At 42.3% G+C, this 16,046-nt stretch overlaps 1 protein-coding gene across 2 annotated transcripts in view; it reads left to right on the top strand.

Moving 5' to 3' along the window:
- Window positions 1–246: 246 nt before the first annotated feature.
- The window catches only part of CBL (Cbl proto-oncogene), a gene marked incomplete at its 3' end in the record, with an annotated part of 112,573 nt that continues 96,773 nt past the window's right edge, over window positions 247–16,046 (top strand). For both annotated transcript variants that reach the window (XM_081154430.1, XM_081154429.1), the window contains exon 1: window positions 247–534. In XM_081154430.1, the coding sequence (XP_081010556.1) occupies window positions 346–534 (189 nt within the window). In that variant the 5' untranslated portion in view covers window positions 247–345. The remainder of the gene's footprint in view (window positions 535–16,046) is intronic.

The following is a 16,046-nucleotide window of genomic DNA, read 5'->3' as shown; positions in this document are numbered from 1 at the left end:
CGCGGCCCCGCCCCGCCCCCGCCGGCTGCTCCGCGGCCCCGCCCCGCCCCCCGGCTGCTCCCGGGCCCCGCCCGCGGGCAGGGATGGTGGAGGCTGCGCGGCGACTCCGCGGGGCTGGCCGCGAGCTCGCAGCTCTGGCGGAGGGCGCTACCCCGTAGGGACCAGGACGCCCGCCCCCGCGAGCACCGCGGCCGCCCCGCCCCCCGCGCTCCGGGCCCGCCCCCCGCGCCGCCTCCCCTCCGGGACAGCGGCGCTGGGCGAGGCCCCTCCTCGCGCCCTCCGGCTCCCCTCGCGCGCTGCCCCGCGGAGCCGGCGAACGCGGCCGGGCCCCAGCGCTCCCCGGCCATGGCGGGCAACGTGAAGAAGAGCTCCGGGGCCGCGGGCGGCGGCGGCTCCGGGGGCTCGGGCTCGGGCGGCCTGATCGGGCTCATGAAGGACGCCTTCCAGCCGCACCACCACCACCACCTCAGCCCCCACCCGCCGGGGACCGTGGACAAGAAGATGGTGGAGAAGTGCTGGAAGCTCATGGACAAGGTGAAGGGCCTGCGGAGACCCGCGGGCGGGTGGGCGTGGGCGTGGGCCGCGGCCGCGGGAGGGAAGGAGGAAACGGAGGAAGCTGGGGGAGGGGACGTGTCAGGCGAGGCCGGGGCGGCGCGGAGCCGGGGTGACGGCGCTGAGGGGCGGGGGTCGTGGGGGCGGGGGAGGCCGGGAAGCGGGGCGGCGGTGGGGGGAGTGGGGGACGTCGAGGTGGAGCGTTCCGGGTAGCGAGACAAAGGGGGCTGGGGTGAAGGTGCACTCGGAAGCCACCGGGGCGGAAGTATCGTGGGGTGCGGGGTTTGGGGCTCTGTGCAGGGCACAGGGCTGTGGGTCACGGGCGCGCCCCCGGGAGGTAGGAGGCGGGGGACGAGGACGGGTTTGATTTACCGGTGGGGCTGGTCGTTGGATGGGGAGTCGAGCTGCGACCCGGGAACTCAATTTCTTGGGGGCTCTGATGGAGAGACCTGGGGTCGGGACCCCTCTGCGGGCCAGCTGCGCTCTGGGTTATCGGTTAGCTTTTTCCGCACGAAGATGCATCACCACGGTAAAAGAAACAGGGATGTGTCAACGGGCCGAGGAAGGAACTTGCCTGCACTCGAGCGCAGGCTCAGGTTCTCACCCTGGCACGCCGAGGTGGCCCTGCTGGCGCGTCGGTGCGCGCCGACGAAACCGCAGGTTCTGGTTGGAACCGTCGCCTTCGGGCAGAGCGGGCCCGAGCGTGCGAGCGGCGGTTCCGACTTCCCTCGGAACTTCCTCCTCACGCTCTGCCGTAGCGGGGTTCTGCTTTGGGCAGCGCACCTGTCTCCTCTCTGCAGGACCTGACTCTAAGCTGGTTTGATGAGCTGCTTTGGTTACCTATTAAAATTTTTATTTTTAAAGCAAGTTGGGAAAATAACACCATTATATTTAACCACTTTAAGTTTGTATTTGGGAGAACTTTACTTCCTTAAAGTTGTGTCTGTATAACGAAATATAGTAAGTCCCAAGTACTGAAGAGTGTATTTAAGCAGTCTAACAATTTGTTCCAGAGAGTTCAATACGATAGTTCCTTGATATTTTTCACATTATTAATTAGTAACTTATTTTTGCAAAATTTATACTGTGAATGAAAAGTGATTAGAAGGATATGGCATATTGTAACAGAATGGTGGTGTTTCCAGAATAAAATTGGTTACTCTCTGGTCTAAGATTCCTCTTCTGAAAAGTTCTTCATGGGTTGTTTTGGATTAGAAATGACTAATAAGAATTATTATGAAGCACTTGGCAAATATAAATGTGCTATATATGTAAATGCTTAATAAGTCCTGTGTGTGAATTAACAATCCTGTAGTGCATACCAGTGGTTCCAGAGCCACTTTTTCTCGTTAAATTATTGATACTGTAATTTATGATACAAGTATTTTCATGTTGATTATATTGGTGGTGTAGTGCTCATTTCATTATTAGAAGTTGTAATAAAGTTATTACAGAAAGTTAGGCATGTAAAGGAAACTTTAAATGCATTGACATCTTTAAAAACAAAAACAAAAAACGAATATTGAAAAGCTGAAGTTTGTAGGTTTGCATTTTAGGGACTTATAATTAGGACTAAAATGGTTCTCCCGGAATAGAAAAAAATGTTTACATTTCTGATTAGTTTCTCATATTAGATGTATACACAGTGTATCAAAAATGCATTGATTAGACACCTCTCCTTAAAAATAATAAACTTTGATCAGACTTTTGAGTCTCTGTAAGGTAGTCCAAATAAGATCCCTCCTTAAGTCTTACCCCTTCATCTATTTAAAGTATTGAATTTTTACTACTTCTGCTGAATGTTTAATTATTTGGGAAAAATAAGGAGGACTCAGGGTTTTGAGTGAAAATAATTTTTAGGTGTTGATAGTTTCAGGGAAAGGAGGCTTCTAGCTTTTCCATTTTAGCATAGGGAGAGGGATATTTTACTCCTGTGCTGCTTGTCTTGGAAGATGCTTTTTAGTCTTCTCTCTGCTCTGTATCACATTACTGGTTGTGCTGAAATGAAAACTTAGTTTTTTCTGATGTATTAGTCTGATAGGTTCACACTACTTTCCAGACTACCCAAATATTTCTGCATTGTTGTTAGGTCACACAGTCTCTTTTACTCTTGATGTTTTGAGCATAGATGTTCTCTTTTTTCACTCTTTTTATTGTTGAAAGTCTTAAATGTGATTTCATGTGGTATACATGTGAAGAACTTACTGTCAAATCCATAAATATTTCACACATTTATTGAATTTAGTTCTATGTCACCATCTCCTACCTGTTTTATTCTTGTTGTTGAAGCTAGATGAATATTATTGCAGCCTATTACTAATCAACTTACTGATTTAGCACTGACAATTTTTAGTCGCCTCCCCTCTTGCAATATTGGACGTATGCAGATGGAGAAGTTGGCATAAGTCATGGGTTCTGGTCAACATAGGCCTAATTTACTAATCCATTCATAGGCTCAGGTTACTAATTCATTGTAGAATTAAATTGGTTAGAACAATGCTTGTGCTACAATGCTTGTTATTAAAAAAAGACATGCTCAGCCTCTAGTTGTTCTTTTTTTTAAACCAACCCAGTATATTGTGTAAACACTTGTATGTGAAGAGAGTGGCCAGTAAAGAGACTGCTGGACAGGGAAATGGAGAGAGAAATCATATAAATTTTTAAAAATTAAATTTAGAAGTATGAAGGTATTTAGTTTAGTGACTCAAAATTTCATTATGAAGTAGAGCAGGAGTAGCAAACTTTTCTGTCAAGCAACAGATAGTAAATGTTTTAGGCATTGCTGCCCACATACTTAGGCCCATATTCTTTGTTGTGGTTTTTACAACACTTTTAAAAATGTAAAAGTCTTTTTTTTTTTTTATTCATTTCTCACCTGAGGAGTGAGGATATTTTTTCCATTGATTTTTAGAGAATAGAAGGGAGAGGATAGAGGAGAGAGAGAGAGAAACATCGATGGGACAGAGACACATGGACCAGTTGCCTCCCACACTCACCCTGATTGGAGGCAGGGATCAGACTTGCAACCCAGGTACGTGCCCTTGACTGGGAATCGAACCTATGACCCTCTGGTGTGCACACTCATTTTTTAAAAAAATCAACACCTTAAAGTCTTTTTAAAATGTTGCTCCAACCACTGGGAACGCTGGCCAGGGCATAAAAGCAATTCTTAGTTTGCAGGTGTGTAAAAAAAAAAGCTATAGGCTGTAGTTTGCCCACTTCTTTTTTTTTTTTTTTTTTAATATATCTTCATTGATTTCAGAGAGAGGAAGGCAGAGGGAGAGATAGAAACATCAGTGATGCATCATTGATCGGCCGCCTCCTGCACGCCCCTGACTAGGGATCGAGCCTGCAACCTGTGCATGTGCCCTGCTCGGGAATCGAACCCCGATCGCCTGGATCCTAGGCCGAAGCTCAACTGCTGAGCCACGCCCAGCTGGGCTAGTTTGCCCACTTCTGAAGTAGAGCATCATGCCGGGAGAATTTTATGTCTATACTGGTTTTATTTTAAATTAGCTTACATCATTAATATATTAAGGTGTTGTCCAGCTGGCGTTGCTCAGTGGTTGAGTGTTGACCTATGATCCAGGAGATTGGGTTCGATTCCTGGTCAGGGCACATGCCCACGTTGCGGGCTCAATCCCCAGTGGGCGATGTGCAGGAGACAGCTGATCAATGACTCTCTCGTCATTGATCTTTTTGTCTCTCTCTCCCTCTCCCTTCCTCTCTCTAAAATCAATAAAAACATTTTAAAAAGACTTTAAGGTGTTGATTTAAAAAAAAAAGATGTACTTTATTGGAAAATGCTTATCCTTAAAGCGTGAGTTCAAAAGAAGTGTTTTCAACTCCAGATTTTGAAAAAAACCTAAGCCTGCGTCTCCTGGGTGAGTTTTAATTATCATCATATGCATCATTTTAGTCAGTTGAATAAGTAAAACAATCAGGTCAAATGACATTGCTTGAAACTTAAGTTAAAAATCTTGTAGGAGACGATTAAGTCCACAGGCTGCACACCCAAAGGGAGGTCTCGGCAGGCACCACATCCTGCTGGGGTGAATTCTGCTTTCTGGGGTCAGCTCTTGCACAGCAGCTCATACACTGTGGTTGGGGCCAAGCCTTACAGTCAGGCTGAGGGTCAGCCACACCCACGGAAGGTCAAATAGCAGTCAAGACAACTACAATAGGAAGGCTCACAGAACCCATAAAAGGGACACTTTTAGAACACCTAGCATAAGTGATCAGGGAGACTGTACCATTGAGCCCCACAGGACACCTCCTACATAAGGCTACCCTACCAAGACTGGGACACATAGCAGATTGACCTAATACACAGGAACGAATACACAGAGACAGCCAAAATGGGGAGACAGCATGCTCCAAATGAAAAATCAGGAGAAATCTTCAGAAAAAGAACTAAATGGAAGCAAGCAATCTACCAGATACAGAGTTCAAAACCATGGCTCTAAGGATGCCTAAAGTACTTACGGGAAGAGATGAGCTCAGTGAGAACTTAAAGAAAGGGATCTAAGCATAAAAAAAGGACCAGTGAGAAATGAAGAATATAATATCTGAAATGAAGAATACAGTAGAAAGCCCTGGCCGGGTGGCTCAGTTGGTTAGAGCGTTGTCCGGTACACCAAAAAAATTTGCAGGTTTGATTCCTGATCTTGGCATATACCTAGGTTGTGGGTTCGATCCCTGGTTGGCTCGCATATGAGAGGCAACCGATGGATGTTTCTCACATCAGTGTTTCTCTCTCTGTTCCCCTCTCCCTCTCTCCCTTCTCTCTCCTCTCTCTCTTTCTCCCTCTCCCCCTCTCCTTTCCTCTCTCAAATCAATATCCTTGGTGAGGATAAAAAAAAAAAATACACTAGGACTCAAAGGCAGATTAGATGAAGCAGATGATCAGATCAGTGATTTGGAAGACAGGGTAGCAGGAAATACTCAGCAGCAAAAAGAAAAACAAATTTTAAAAAATGAGTAACTTTTAAGGGATCTTTGAGACAACATGAAGCGCAACAACATCCCCATCATAGGGTTTCCAGGAGAAGAAGAGGAGAGCAAGGAATGAGACCCTATTTGAAGAAATAATGACAGAAAACTTCCCTAACCTGATGAAGTAAAAAGACAAGTCCAGGAACTGCAGAGTCCCAAACAGGATGAACCCAAAGAGGCCCACACCAAGACACATCATAATTACAGTGGTAAAGGTTAAAGATAGAGACTCTTAAAAGCAGCAAGAGAAAGACATTTACCTACAAGGGAGCTCAACAGAAACTGATTTCTCAACAGAAACTTTGCAGGCCAGAAGGGATTGATGTGAAATATAGAAAGTGATGAAAAGCAAGGACCTAAAACCAAGATTACTCTGCCCAGCAAAGCGATCATTTGAAATTGAAGGTCAGATAAAGAGATTCACAGACAAGAAAAAGCTTAAGGAGTTCATCACCACCAGACGAGTATTTACAAGAAATGTTAAAGGGACTTTCTTTAAGAGGAAAGAAAAATGGGGAACATAGATATGAATAATGAAGTGGCAGTAAATACATACTCATCAATCTATTTAAACCATTTTTTATTTTTTAATTACAGTTGACATACAATAAGGGATTGGCAAAAGTAGTTTTACAGTTATAGTACAAATAAATGATACAATGACTAATAATACAAGAGTAAACCCTGTGTTTGATGTACTAATAACTGTAAACCTACTTTTCCCTACCCCTGTATTGTATTGGATTCCAGTGCACACCCCAGGGATTAGACATTTTATAACTTATTAAGTGATCATCCTGATAAATCTTGCACCCATCTGACTCCATACATAGTTATTAAAATATTGTTGACTTTATTCCCTGTGCTGTACTTTACAACCCTGTGACTATCCTGTAACAACCAATTTGCACTTCTTAATCTCTTCACTTTTTTCACCCAACCCCCAACCCCCTTCCCATCTGGCAGCCATCAAAATGTTCTCTGTATCTATGAATCTGTTTCTGTTCTGCTTGTTTGTTTTTTATCTTTTTTTTTTTTGATCCTCACCGATGACATTTCCCCCCCCCCCCATTGCTTTTCAGAGAGAGTGGAAAGGGGAGAGAGAGAGATGACAGACAGACATTGATTGGTTGCCTCTGGCCTGGGGATAGAGCCTGCAACCAAGTTACGTGCCCTTGGCTGGAATCAAACCTGGGACCCTTCAGTTTATGGACTGATGCTCTAACCACTGAGCCAAACCTGCTAGGGCCTATCATTATTTTATTTTTTTAATATGTCTTTATTGATTTCAGAGAGAGGAAGGGGGAGAGAGAGAGAGAACATCAGTGATGAGAGAGTCATTGATTGGTTGCCTCCTGCACGCCCCCTATGGTGTATCAAGCCCACATCCTGGGCGTGTGCCCTGATCAGGAATTGAACCAGCAACCTTTTGATTCAGGGGATGACACTCAACCAGCTGAGCCACTCCAGCCAGGCCCAAATCATTGTTTTGGTTCTTGGCATTGTCTACTGTTGATTCCCTATAAATTGTTCTTCATTTCTGTGTGTCCTTCATTGCTGACTGGTTCTTTTTTATGGTTTCCACTTCCTTTCTGATGCTGTTGGAGTTCTTTCTAAGTTCCTCTACTCTTCCCCTAATTGCATTGAGCAGCCTTATAACCCCTGTTTTGAACCCTGCACCTGGTAGGTTGCTTGTCTCCATTTTGTTTAGTTCTTTTTCTGGAGTTTGTGCTTTTCTTTCATTTGGGACTTGTTTCTTTGTCTCCTCATTTTGGCTGCCTCCCTGTGTTTGTTTCTATGTATTAGGTAGAGCTGCTGTGTCTCCCGGGTTTGGTAGAGTGGCCTAATGTAGTAGGTGTCCTGTAGGGTCCAGTGGCACAGCCTTCCCTATCACCCAAGCTGCGCACTCCAGGTGTTCTTCCCTCCCCACCACCTATGTGGACTGTGTATACCCCCTCTTGTTGTAGTTGAGCCTTGATTAGTGTTGGCATGTCAACGGGAGGGATTTACTGCCTAGGCCGGTCGACTGTAAGGACTGGCTGTGACCACTTTGGAAGATCATCTGTGCAGGGGCCCACCCCACAGAGCAAGACTTACTTCAGTAGGCTCTGGTGCCCGCTGAGTCTGCCCTTGAGTGTGTCTCTTGTGTAGGTAGTTGGGTGGTACTTCGATGTGGTCTGAAGCTATCCACCAAGTGCACTGGCTCTGGGGCCTCCCAGGAGGTGCAGGCCAAGGTAAGCCACCGCCTGTGCTCTGCCTTGGGCTACCTGGCATGAGCTGCAAAGTGGTCTGCTGATGGCTGCTACTTGTTTTGGACTTGGAGGTGCCCAGGAGAGGCCAAGCTGTGAACCAAGGCTGCTAGTGTTGGGGCTGAGGACACTTAACGAGAGGTATGGGCCACACTGAGGCCAGATGCTGTTTGTTTGAGAGATTTTAGGAAAGTCTGAAGCATGAACCAAGAGGCCATTCATATGAAAAAGCCACTGGATGCAGCTTGGGCGGGCAATAGAGTAAAAAGAGGAAAAGGAACTGCCTGGAAATTAAGCAGCCCTCTGCCTCAGCCACAATCCCCACTGGATTTTTTTTTTTTTTTAAAAGTAATTAATATTTTTTAAATTTTATTTTATTTTTTGTTTAAAATATTACAGATGTCCCTTTTTCTCCCCAATGACCCATCCCACCCCATCCCCTCCCCCTCCCCAGTCCCTCTCCCCACCATTGTCCGTGTCCTCCCACTGGAATTTATGGCCAGAAGTTATGGGGACTTCTCTTTTTTGTTTTAATTTTTAAAAAATTTTAATTTAAAAAAATTTTTCACTTTTTTACTTTTTATTTTTTTATTGATTTCAGAGAGTGGGGGGAGAGAGAGAGAGAGAGAGAGAAACATCAATGATGAGAGAGTCACTGATCGGCTGCTTCCTGCGTGCCCCTGACTGGGGATTGAGCCCGCAGCCTGGGCATGTGCCCTGACCAGGAATTGGACGGCAATCTTTTGGATCCTAGGGCGATGCTCAACTGCTGAACCATGCCTGGCCGGGCTTGACTTCTCTTCCTGGTATTGGATCCCTGGACTTGGGGCCCTGTTATGGAGCTGGGACTCTTCCCTATTCAGGGGTCCTCCGCAGAGAAGATACCCCTCCAGATTTTAATCTGTTGTACTTGGGTGTGGGACCAGCCCATTCGCTGTCTTTGCCCCTCCTACCAGTCTCAATGTGGCTGCTGCTTTGTATCTCTAGTAGTAGGACTTCCTTTCTGTCCAGCTTGATTTCAGGCAGTTCTGAATGATGATTGTTCTGTAGTTCAGTTGTATTGTATTTTTTGGAAGAACTTTTTGTTTTTTATTATTCAAAATATTACAGATAACCCCTTTTCTCCCCAGTGACTCCTTCCACCCCCTCCTCACCCCAGTCCTCAGTACCTCACCACACTATTATCTGTGTCTTTGGGTTATGCATATATGTCGTTTAGTTGTATTTTAGATGTCTTTGTGGGAGAATGTGAATACCGCATTTATCTATGCCACCATCTTGGCCAGAAGCCAATAGTAACTTTAAATGTAAATGGATTAAGTGCTCAAATCAAAAGACATAGGGTAGCCCTGGCTGGGTGGCTCATTTGCTTGGAGCATTGTCCCATACACCAAAAGGTTGTGGGTTTGATTCCCAGTAAGGATACATATCTAGGTTGTGGGTTTGATCCCCAGTTGCGTGTACAGGAGTCAACTGATCAATGTTTTTCTCTCATATTGGTGTCTGTCTCTTTCAAATCAATAAACATATGCTTGGGTGAGGAAAAGAAAAAGACATAGGTAGCTGAATGTATAAGAAAACAAAACCCATATATATGCTGTCTACAAGAGACTCACTTCAGTTGGAAAGACACACACAAACTAAAAATAAATGGATGAAAAAGATTTCGTGCAAATAAGCAACAAAAAAAAGCTAGGGTAGCAATACTTATATCAGACACTATAGACTTTAAAAGAAAGGCTGTTTAAAAAACACCATTTTATTTATTTATTTCAGAGGAAGGGAGAGGAAATATCAATGATGAGAGAAAGTCATTGATTGGCTGCTTCCTGCACACCCCCTGCTGGGGGTCAAGCCAGCACCCTGGGCATGTGCCCTGATGGGGAGTTGAACCTCTATCTTCTGGATCATAGATACTCAACCACTGAGCCATGCCAGCTGGGCAAGAAAGGCTAATTTAAGAGACAAAGAGACAAAGAAGGACATTACATAATGGTAAAGGGAGCTATTTATGCATGTAACAAGAGCACTGAATATATAAAGCAAATATTGATGGACATAAAGGGAGAGACTGACAGTAATACTGTTATAGTAGGGGAGTTTAGCACTCATTGACATCAGTGGACGGAACTTCTGGCCAGAATATCCAAAAGGAAACAGTGGCTTCAAATGACACATTATAACAGATGGATTAAATCGATATTTTTAGAGCATTTCACCCTAGAGAGCCGTAGAATATACATTCTCTTCAAGTGCACAGGGCACATTTTCTAGGAAAGACTACTTGTTAGGCCACAAAGCAAGTGTCAGTAAATTTATGAAGATTGAAATCATATCAAGCAACTTCTCTGACTATAGTAGTATGAAAAGCGAATTCAATCACAAGGGGGAAAACCCCCTGAAAAACATACAAATACATGGAGGCCGAATAACATGTTACTAAACAATAAATAAGTTAACAGTGAGATGAAGAAGGAAATCAGAAGATACATTGAGACAAATGAAAATGAAAACAACCCAAAATCTATGAGACATAGCAACAGCAGTCCTAATAGGCAAATTCCTAACAATTCTACCCTACCTCAACAAACAAGAAAAGTCTCAATTAAGCATTCTAACCTTACATCTATAAGAACTAGAAAAAGAACAACAAACAAAGCCCAAAGTGAGTAGAAGGAAGGAAATAATAAAGATCAGAGCAGAAATAAACAAAATAGAGTCTTAAAAAAAAATACAGATCAGTGAAACAAAGAGATGGTTCTGGGAAAAAGATAAACAAGATTGATGAACTTTTAATCAGACTCATCAAGAAGAAAAGAGAGGACCCAAATAAATGGAAAAAAAAGTGAAAGTGGAGAAGTAATAACTGACACCATAGAATTACAGAGGATTATAAGAAAATATTATGATAAATTATAGACCAACAAATTGAACAATCTGAAAGAAATGGAGAAATTCCTAGAAACATAACAATCTTCCAAGGCTGAATTAAGAAGAAATAGAAAATCTGAATAGACCGATTACAACCAACAAAATCGAAGCAGTAATAAACTCCCAGCAAACAAAATCCTGGACTGGATGGTTTCACAGGTAAATATACACCTATCCTTCTGAAACTATTCCAGAAAATTCAAGAGGAGGGAAGACTCCCAAAGCTTATTTTACGAGGCTTGCATTGTCCTGATTATAAAACCAGTATCCCCGATGAGCGTGGATGGAGAAATCCTTAACAAAAATTAGAAAACCAATTCAGCAATACATTAAAAAGATCATACACCATAACCAAGTGGGATTTATTCCTGGGATGCAAGGATGGGTTAATGTATGCCAATCAATTAATGTGATATACCACATAAACAAAGGATAGAAATTATATAATCATATTGATAGAAACAAAAAGCATTTGATAAAATCCATCACTCATTTATGATAAAAACTTTCAGTAAAGTGGGAGTAGAGGGAACATACCTTAACAAAATAAAGACCATATATGACAAACCCATAGGTGATGTCATACTCAATGGGCAAAAACCAAAAGTGTTTTCCTTAAGATCAGGAACATGACACAGATGTTTACATTCACTGCACTTATTGAACATAGTAAATAAAAGAAATAAAAGATCCAAATTGAAAAGGAAGTAGTAAAAGTGTCATTATTTGCTGATTACATGATATATAGAGAGAATCCTAAAGATTCCATTAAAAAAACCTACTAGAACTGATAAGTAAATTCAGTAAAGTAGCAGGATACAATACAAAACAAATATTCAGAAACCTGTTACATTGTTATACACCAAAATTGCTATCAGAAAAGGAAACTAAGAAAAGGATCCCATTCACAATTGCATCAGAACAATATAATACCTTGGAAGTATGGGTTGTGTGGACACTTTAATGATGTTCATTCTTCCTGTCCATGAGCATAGTATATGCTTCTATTTATTTGTATCTTCATATCCTTTCTTTAATGTTGTACAGTTTATCAAGTACAGGACTTTTACCTCCTTGGTTAAACTTATTCCAAGGTATTTTATTTTTCCGATATAATTGTAAATGGGATCATTTTCTTAGTTTCTCTTTCTGATAGTTCATTATTGGTGTATAACAATGCAACAGATTTCTGAATATTTATTTTGTATCTGGGTACTTTACTATGTTCAAATCTATCATTGATAGATTCAATGAAATCCCTATCAAAATACCCATGTCATTTTCACAGAACTAGACCAAATAGTCCAAAAATTTATATGGAACTGCAAAATACCCCACATAGCCACAGCAAGCTGTAGAGAGAAGAACAAAGTTGGAGGTCTCATACTACCTGACATCAAACTATATTACAAGGCTATAGTAATAAAACAGCATGGTACTGGCATAAAAACAAAATACATGGATCAATGGAACAGAATAGAGAGCCCAGAAATAAACCCATGCCTATATGGTCAGTTAATCTATGACAGTGGGGGCAAGAACATGTAATGGGGTAAATATAGTCTATTCAATAAATAGTGTTGGGGAAACTGGACAGATACATGCAAAAAACCAAAACTAGACCACTTTACACCATACACAAGAATAAACAAAATGGATCAGAGACTTAAATTTAAGACTTCAAACCATAAAACTCCTAGAAGAAAACATAGGCAGTAAAATCTCTGACATTTCTCTTAGGAATATTTTTTCTGATATATCTATTTCCTCAGAGTAGGGAAAATAAACAAGTGGGACTCCATCAAAATAAAAATTTTTTCACAGCAAAGGAAACCATCAACAAAACAACAACAACAAAACAACCTACTGAATGGGAGAAGATATTCACCAATGATATATCTAATGGGTTAATATCCAGAATTTATAAAGAACTCATACAACTCAGTACCAAAAAAACCTCCCAGAAACCCCAATTCACTTAAAAAGTGGGCAGAGGACTGAATAGATACTTCTTCAAGGAGGTTATACAGATGGCCCTAGACATATGGAAAGATGCTCAAAATCACTAATTATCGGGGAAATGCAGATTAAAACTACGCTGTGGTATCACCTCACACCTGTCAGAATGGCTGCCATCAATAAATCAACAAAGAAGTGCTGGCGAGGATGTGGAGAAAGGGGAACCTAGTGCACTGCTGGTGGGAATGCAGACAGTGTGTAGGTTCCTCAAAAAGTTAAAAGTGGAGCTGCCTTATGACCCAGCAGTTCCACTTCTGGGTATATATTTGATGAAACCCAAAACACTAATTTGAAAGAATATATGTACTCTTATGTTTGTTGCAGCATTATTTACAATAGCCAAGATATGGAAGGAACCCAAGTGCCCATCAAAAGATGAGTGGAACCCTGGCTGGTGTTGCTCAGTGGTTAGAGCGTCGGCCCACCCACTGAAAGGTCCAGGGTTTGATTTCTGGTCAAGAGCAGTACCTGGGTTGCAGGTTCGATCCCCCACCCTGGTCGGGGAGGTAACCAATCAATATGTCTTGCATGGATGTTTCTCTCTCTCTTTCCCCATCTCCCCCCTCCCTCCGTCCCACTCTCTCTGAAAAATCACTGGAGAAAATACCCTCGGGTGAGGAGTAACACCACCACCACCAAAGATGAGCGGGTAAATAAGCAGTGGTGCACATACAATGGAATGTGACTTGGCCATAGAAGAGAATGAAACCTTACTGTTTGTGACAGCATGGATGGACCTTGAGGGCATCATGCTCAGTGAAATAGAGAAAGACAGATACTATATGATCTCACATGTGGACTCTAAAGAACAATATAAATGAATAAACAAAACAAAGTGACTCATAGATACAGAGCCCAGACTGAGGATTGCAAGAGGGGAAGGTGTTGGGGGGATGGGTGACAAAAGGGAAGGGATTAAGAAGTACAAATTGGTAGTTAAAAAATAGTCACAGGGATGTAAAGTACAGCACAGGGAATATTATCAATAATGTTCTAATAGCCCGGCTGAGTGTCGCTCAGAGGTTGGGCATCGACCTAGGATCCAGGAGATGGCGGTTTGATTCCTGGTCAGGGCACATGCCCGGGTTGGGAGATGGATCCCCAGTCGGGGGCATGCAGGAGGCAGCTAATCAATGACAACTCTCTCGTTATTGATGTTTCAACTCTCTCTCCCTCTCCTTTCCTTTATCTGAAATCAATAAAGATATATTAAAAAAAAAGTTGTAATAACTGTATGGTGCCAGGTACTTGAAGTCGGGGATCGCTTTGTCAAGTATGTGATTGTTTAACCACAATGCTATACACGTGAAAGTAATTCAAAATAATATTGAATGTAGGTTGTAATTGAAAAGTAAAAAGGTTTTAAAAGTTGATTCTTATGATTTCACTTATTTATGGAATCTTAAAAACAAAAGAAATGAACAAACAAAACAGAAACAGACTCATAGAAGAGCAAAGTGATGGTTGCTAGATGGGAGGGGGGTTGGGGGACTGGGTGAAAAAGGCGAAGGGATTAAGAAGTACAAATTGAACCCTGGCTGGTGTGGCTCAGTTAATTGGGCATTGTCCCATGCACTGAAGAGTTGCTGGTTCGAATTCCGGTCAGGGCACATGCCTGAGTTGCAGGCTCAATCTCCAGTGGGGGATGTTCAGGAGGCAGCCAGTCAATTACTTTCTTTCATATCGATGATTCTCTCTCTCTCCCCCTGTCCCTCCCTCCCTTCCTTGCTCTTTCTAAAAAAAGTAAATAAAATAAATAAAAAACAACAAAAATTTCAAATTGAAAAAAAAGTAAGTCCAAATTGTCATTTACAAAATAATCATGGGGATGTAAAATACAGCACATGGAATATTCTCAGTAATATTATAGTAACTATGTATGGTGTCAGGTAGGTACTAGAATTATTGGGGGGATCACTTTGTAAGTTATACAGTTGTCTAACCACTATTGCTGTAAACCTGAAACTAATATAATATTAAAATATCAACTGTAATTGAAAAAAAGTAAATAAAAAACAAACCCATAGAAACAACAGATTAGTGATTGCCAGAGTCAGGTGGTAGGAACTGGGCCAAATGGGTAAATGTCAAAGGTACAAACTTCCAGTTACAAGATAAGTTCTGGTGATGCAGTGTACAGCATGGTGACTATAAGTAATAATCTATATATTTCAAAGTTGCTAAGAGTAGATCTTAAAAGTTTTTATCACAAGAAAAAAATTGTAACTGTGATGGTAAGTAAACTCACTGTGGTAATCATTTTGCAGTGTATACACATACCAAATCATTGTGTTGTACCCCTTTTAAAAAAGGTCCTGCCCTGGCTGGGGTCGCTCAGTGGTTAGAGCACGGCCCATTCACTGAAGGCCGAGGGTTCGATTCCCATCAAGGGCACGTACCTCGGTTGCAGGCTCTGTCCCCGGCTGGGGTGCATGTGGGAGGCAGCCAGTTGATGTGTCCCTCTCACATCGATGTTTCTCTCTCCCCCTTCACTCTTTAGAAAATCAGTCAAAAAAATACTCTCGGGTGAGGAGTATCAAAAACGAACGAACGAGAAATGATCCTTCCTTCCGCTCCCTACCCTCCTGCTCTTGGTGGCACTGCCCACCTGCCTCCACCCTAGAAAATCACTTTGAGTTAATTAACATCCTATACTTGGGAAGTAAGATGCATTAAATAGAATTTATGAATCAGTATATATTTGAAAAATTTATTGATTGATTTTCAGAGTGAGAGAGGAAGGGAGACAGAGAAACCGATTTGTTGTTCCACTTACTTATGCATTCATTTGTTGTTTCTTGTGCGCGCCCTGACCCAGGATTGAGCCTGCAGCCTTGGTGCATTGGGATGATGCTCTAACCAGCTGACCTACCCAGCCATCGCTGAATCAGTACATTTCATTGGCCTTCTTCCTTCCTTCCTTCTTACCTTCCTATGTTTGCATGGTCGCTAAATCCCAGGCAGAGTGCTTGGTGTAAATTCTCATACTACGGAAGATTACATTATAGTGATAAATGACCACATAAGCATGTACACAGTGATAAGAGATCTCTTTAAGTTTAAACATTGTGTATGTATTTCTTCTGTGTTTATCTTAACTTCTCAAGGTTGTAAGCTCCATGTGGGCAGCAACTATATAGTCTGCTTATCTGCTGCAGTGTCCAGTCTTGAGGCCTTACAGAGTAGTAAGTGCTTTATAAATATTTGTTACTCAAAGGAATTACTGGAAGGGAAAGGTATTGGGATGTAATGTAATTTTAATTGCATTAAACTGACATATTTCTTACTGAGCTCTTTAGT

This window comes from Miniopterus schreibersii (assembly GCF_964146895.1).
Source record: "Miniopterus schreibersii genome assembly, chromosome: 12".
Taxonomy (NCBI): Eukaryota; Metazoa; Chordata; class Mammalia; order Chiroptera; family Miniopteridae; genus Miniopterus; species Miniopterus schreibersii.
The sequence above is the reverse complement of the archived record's forward strand: the minus strand, read 5'-3'. Positions and strand labels throughout refer to the sequence as shown.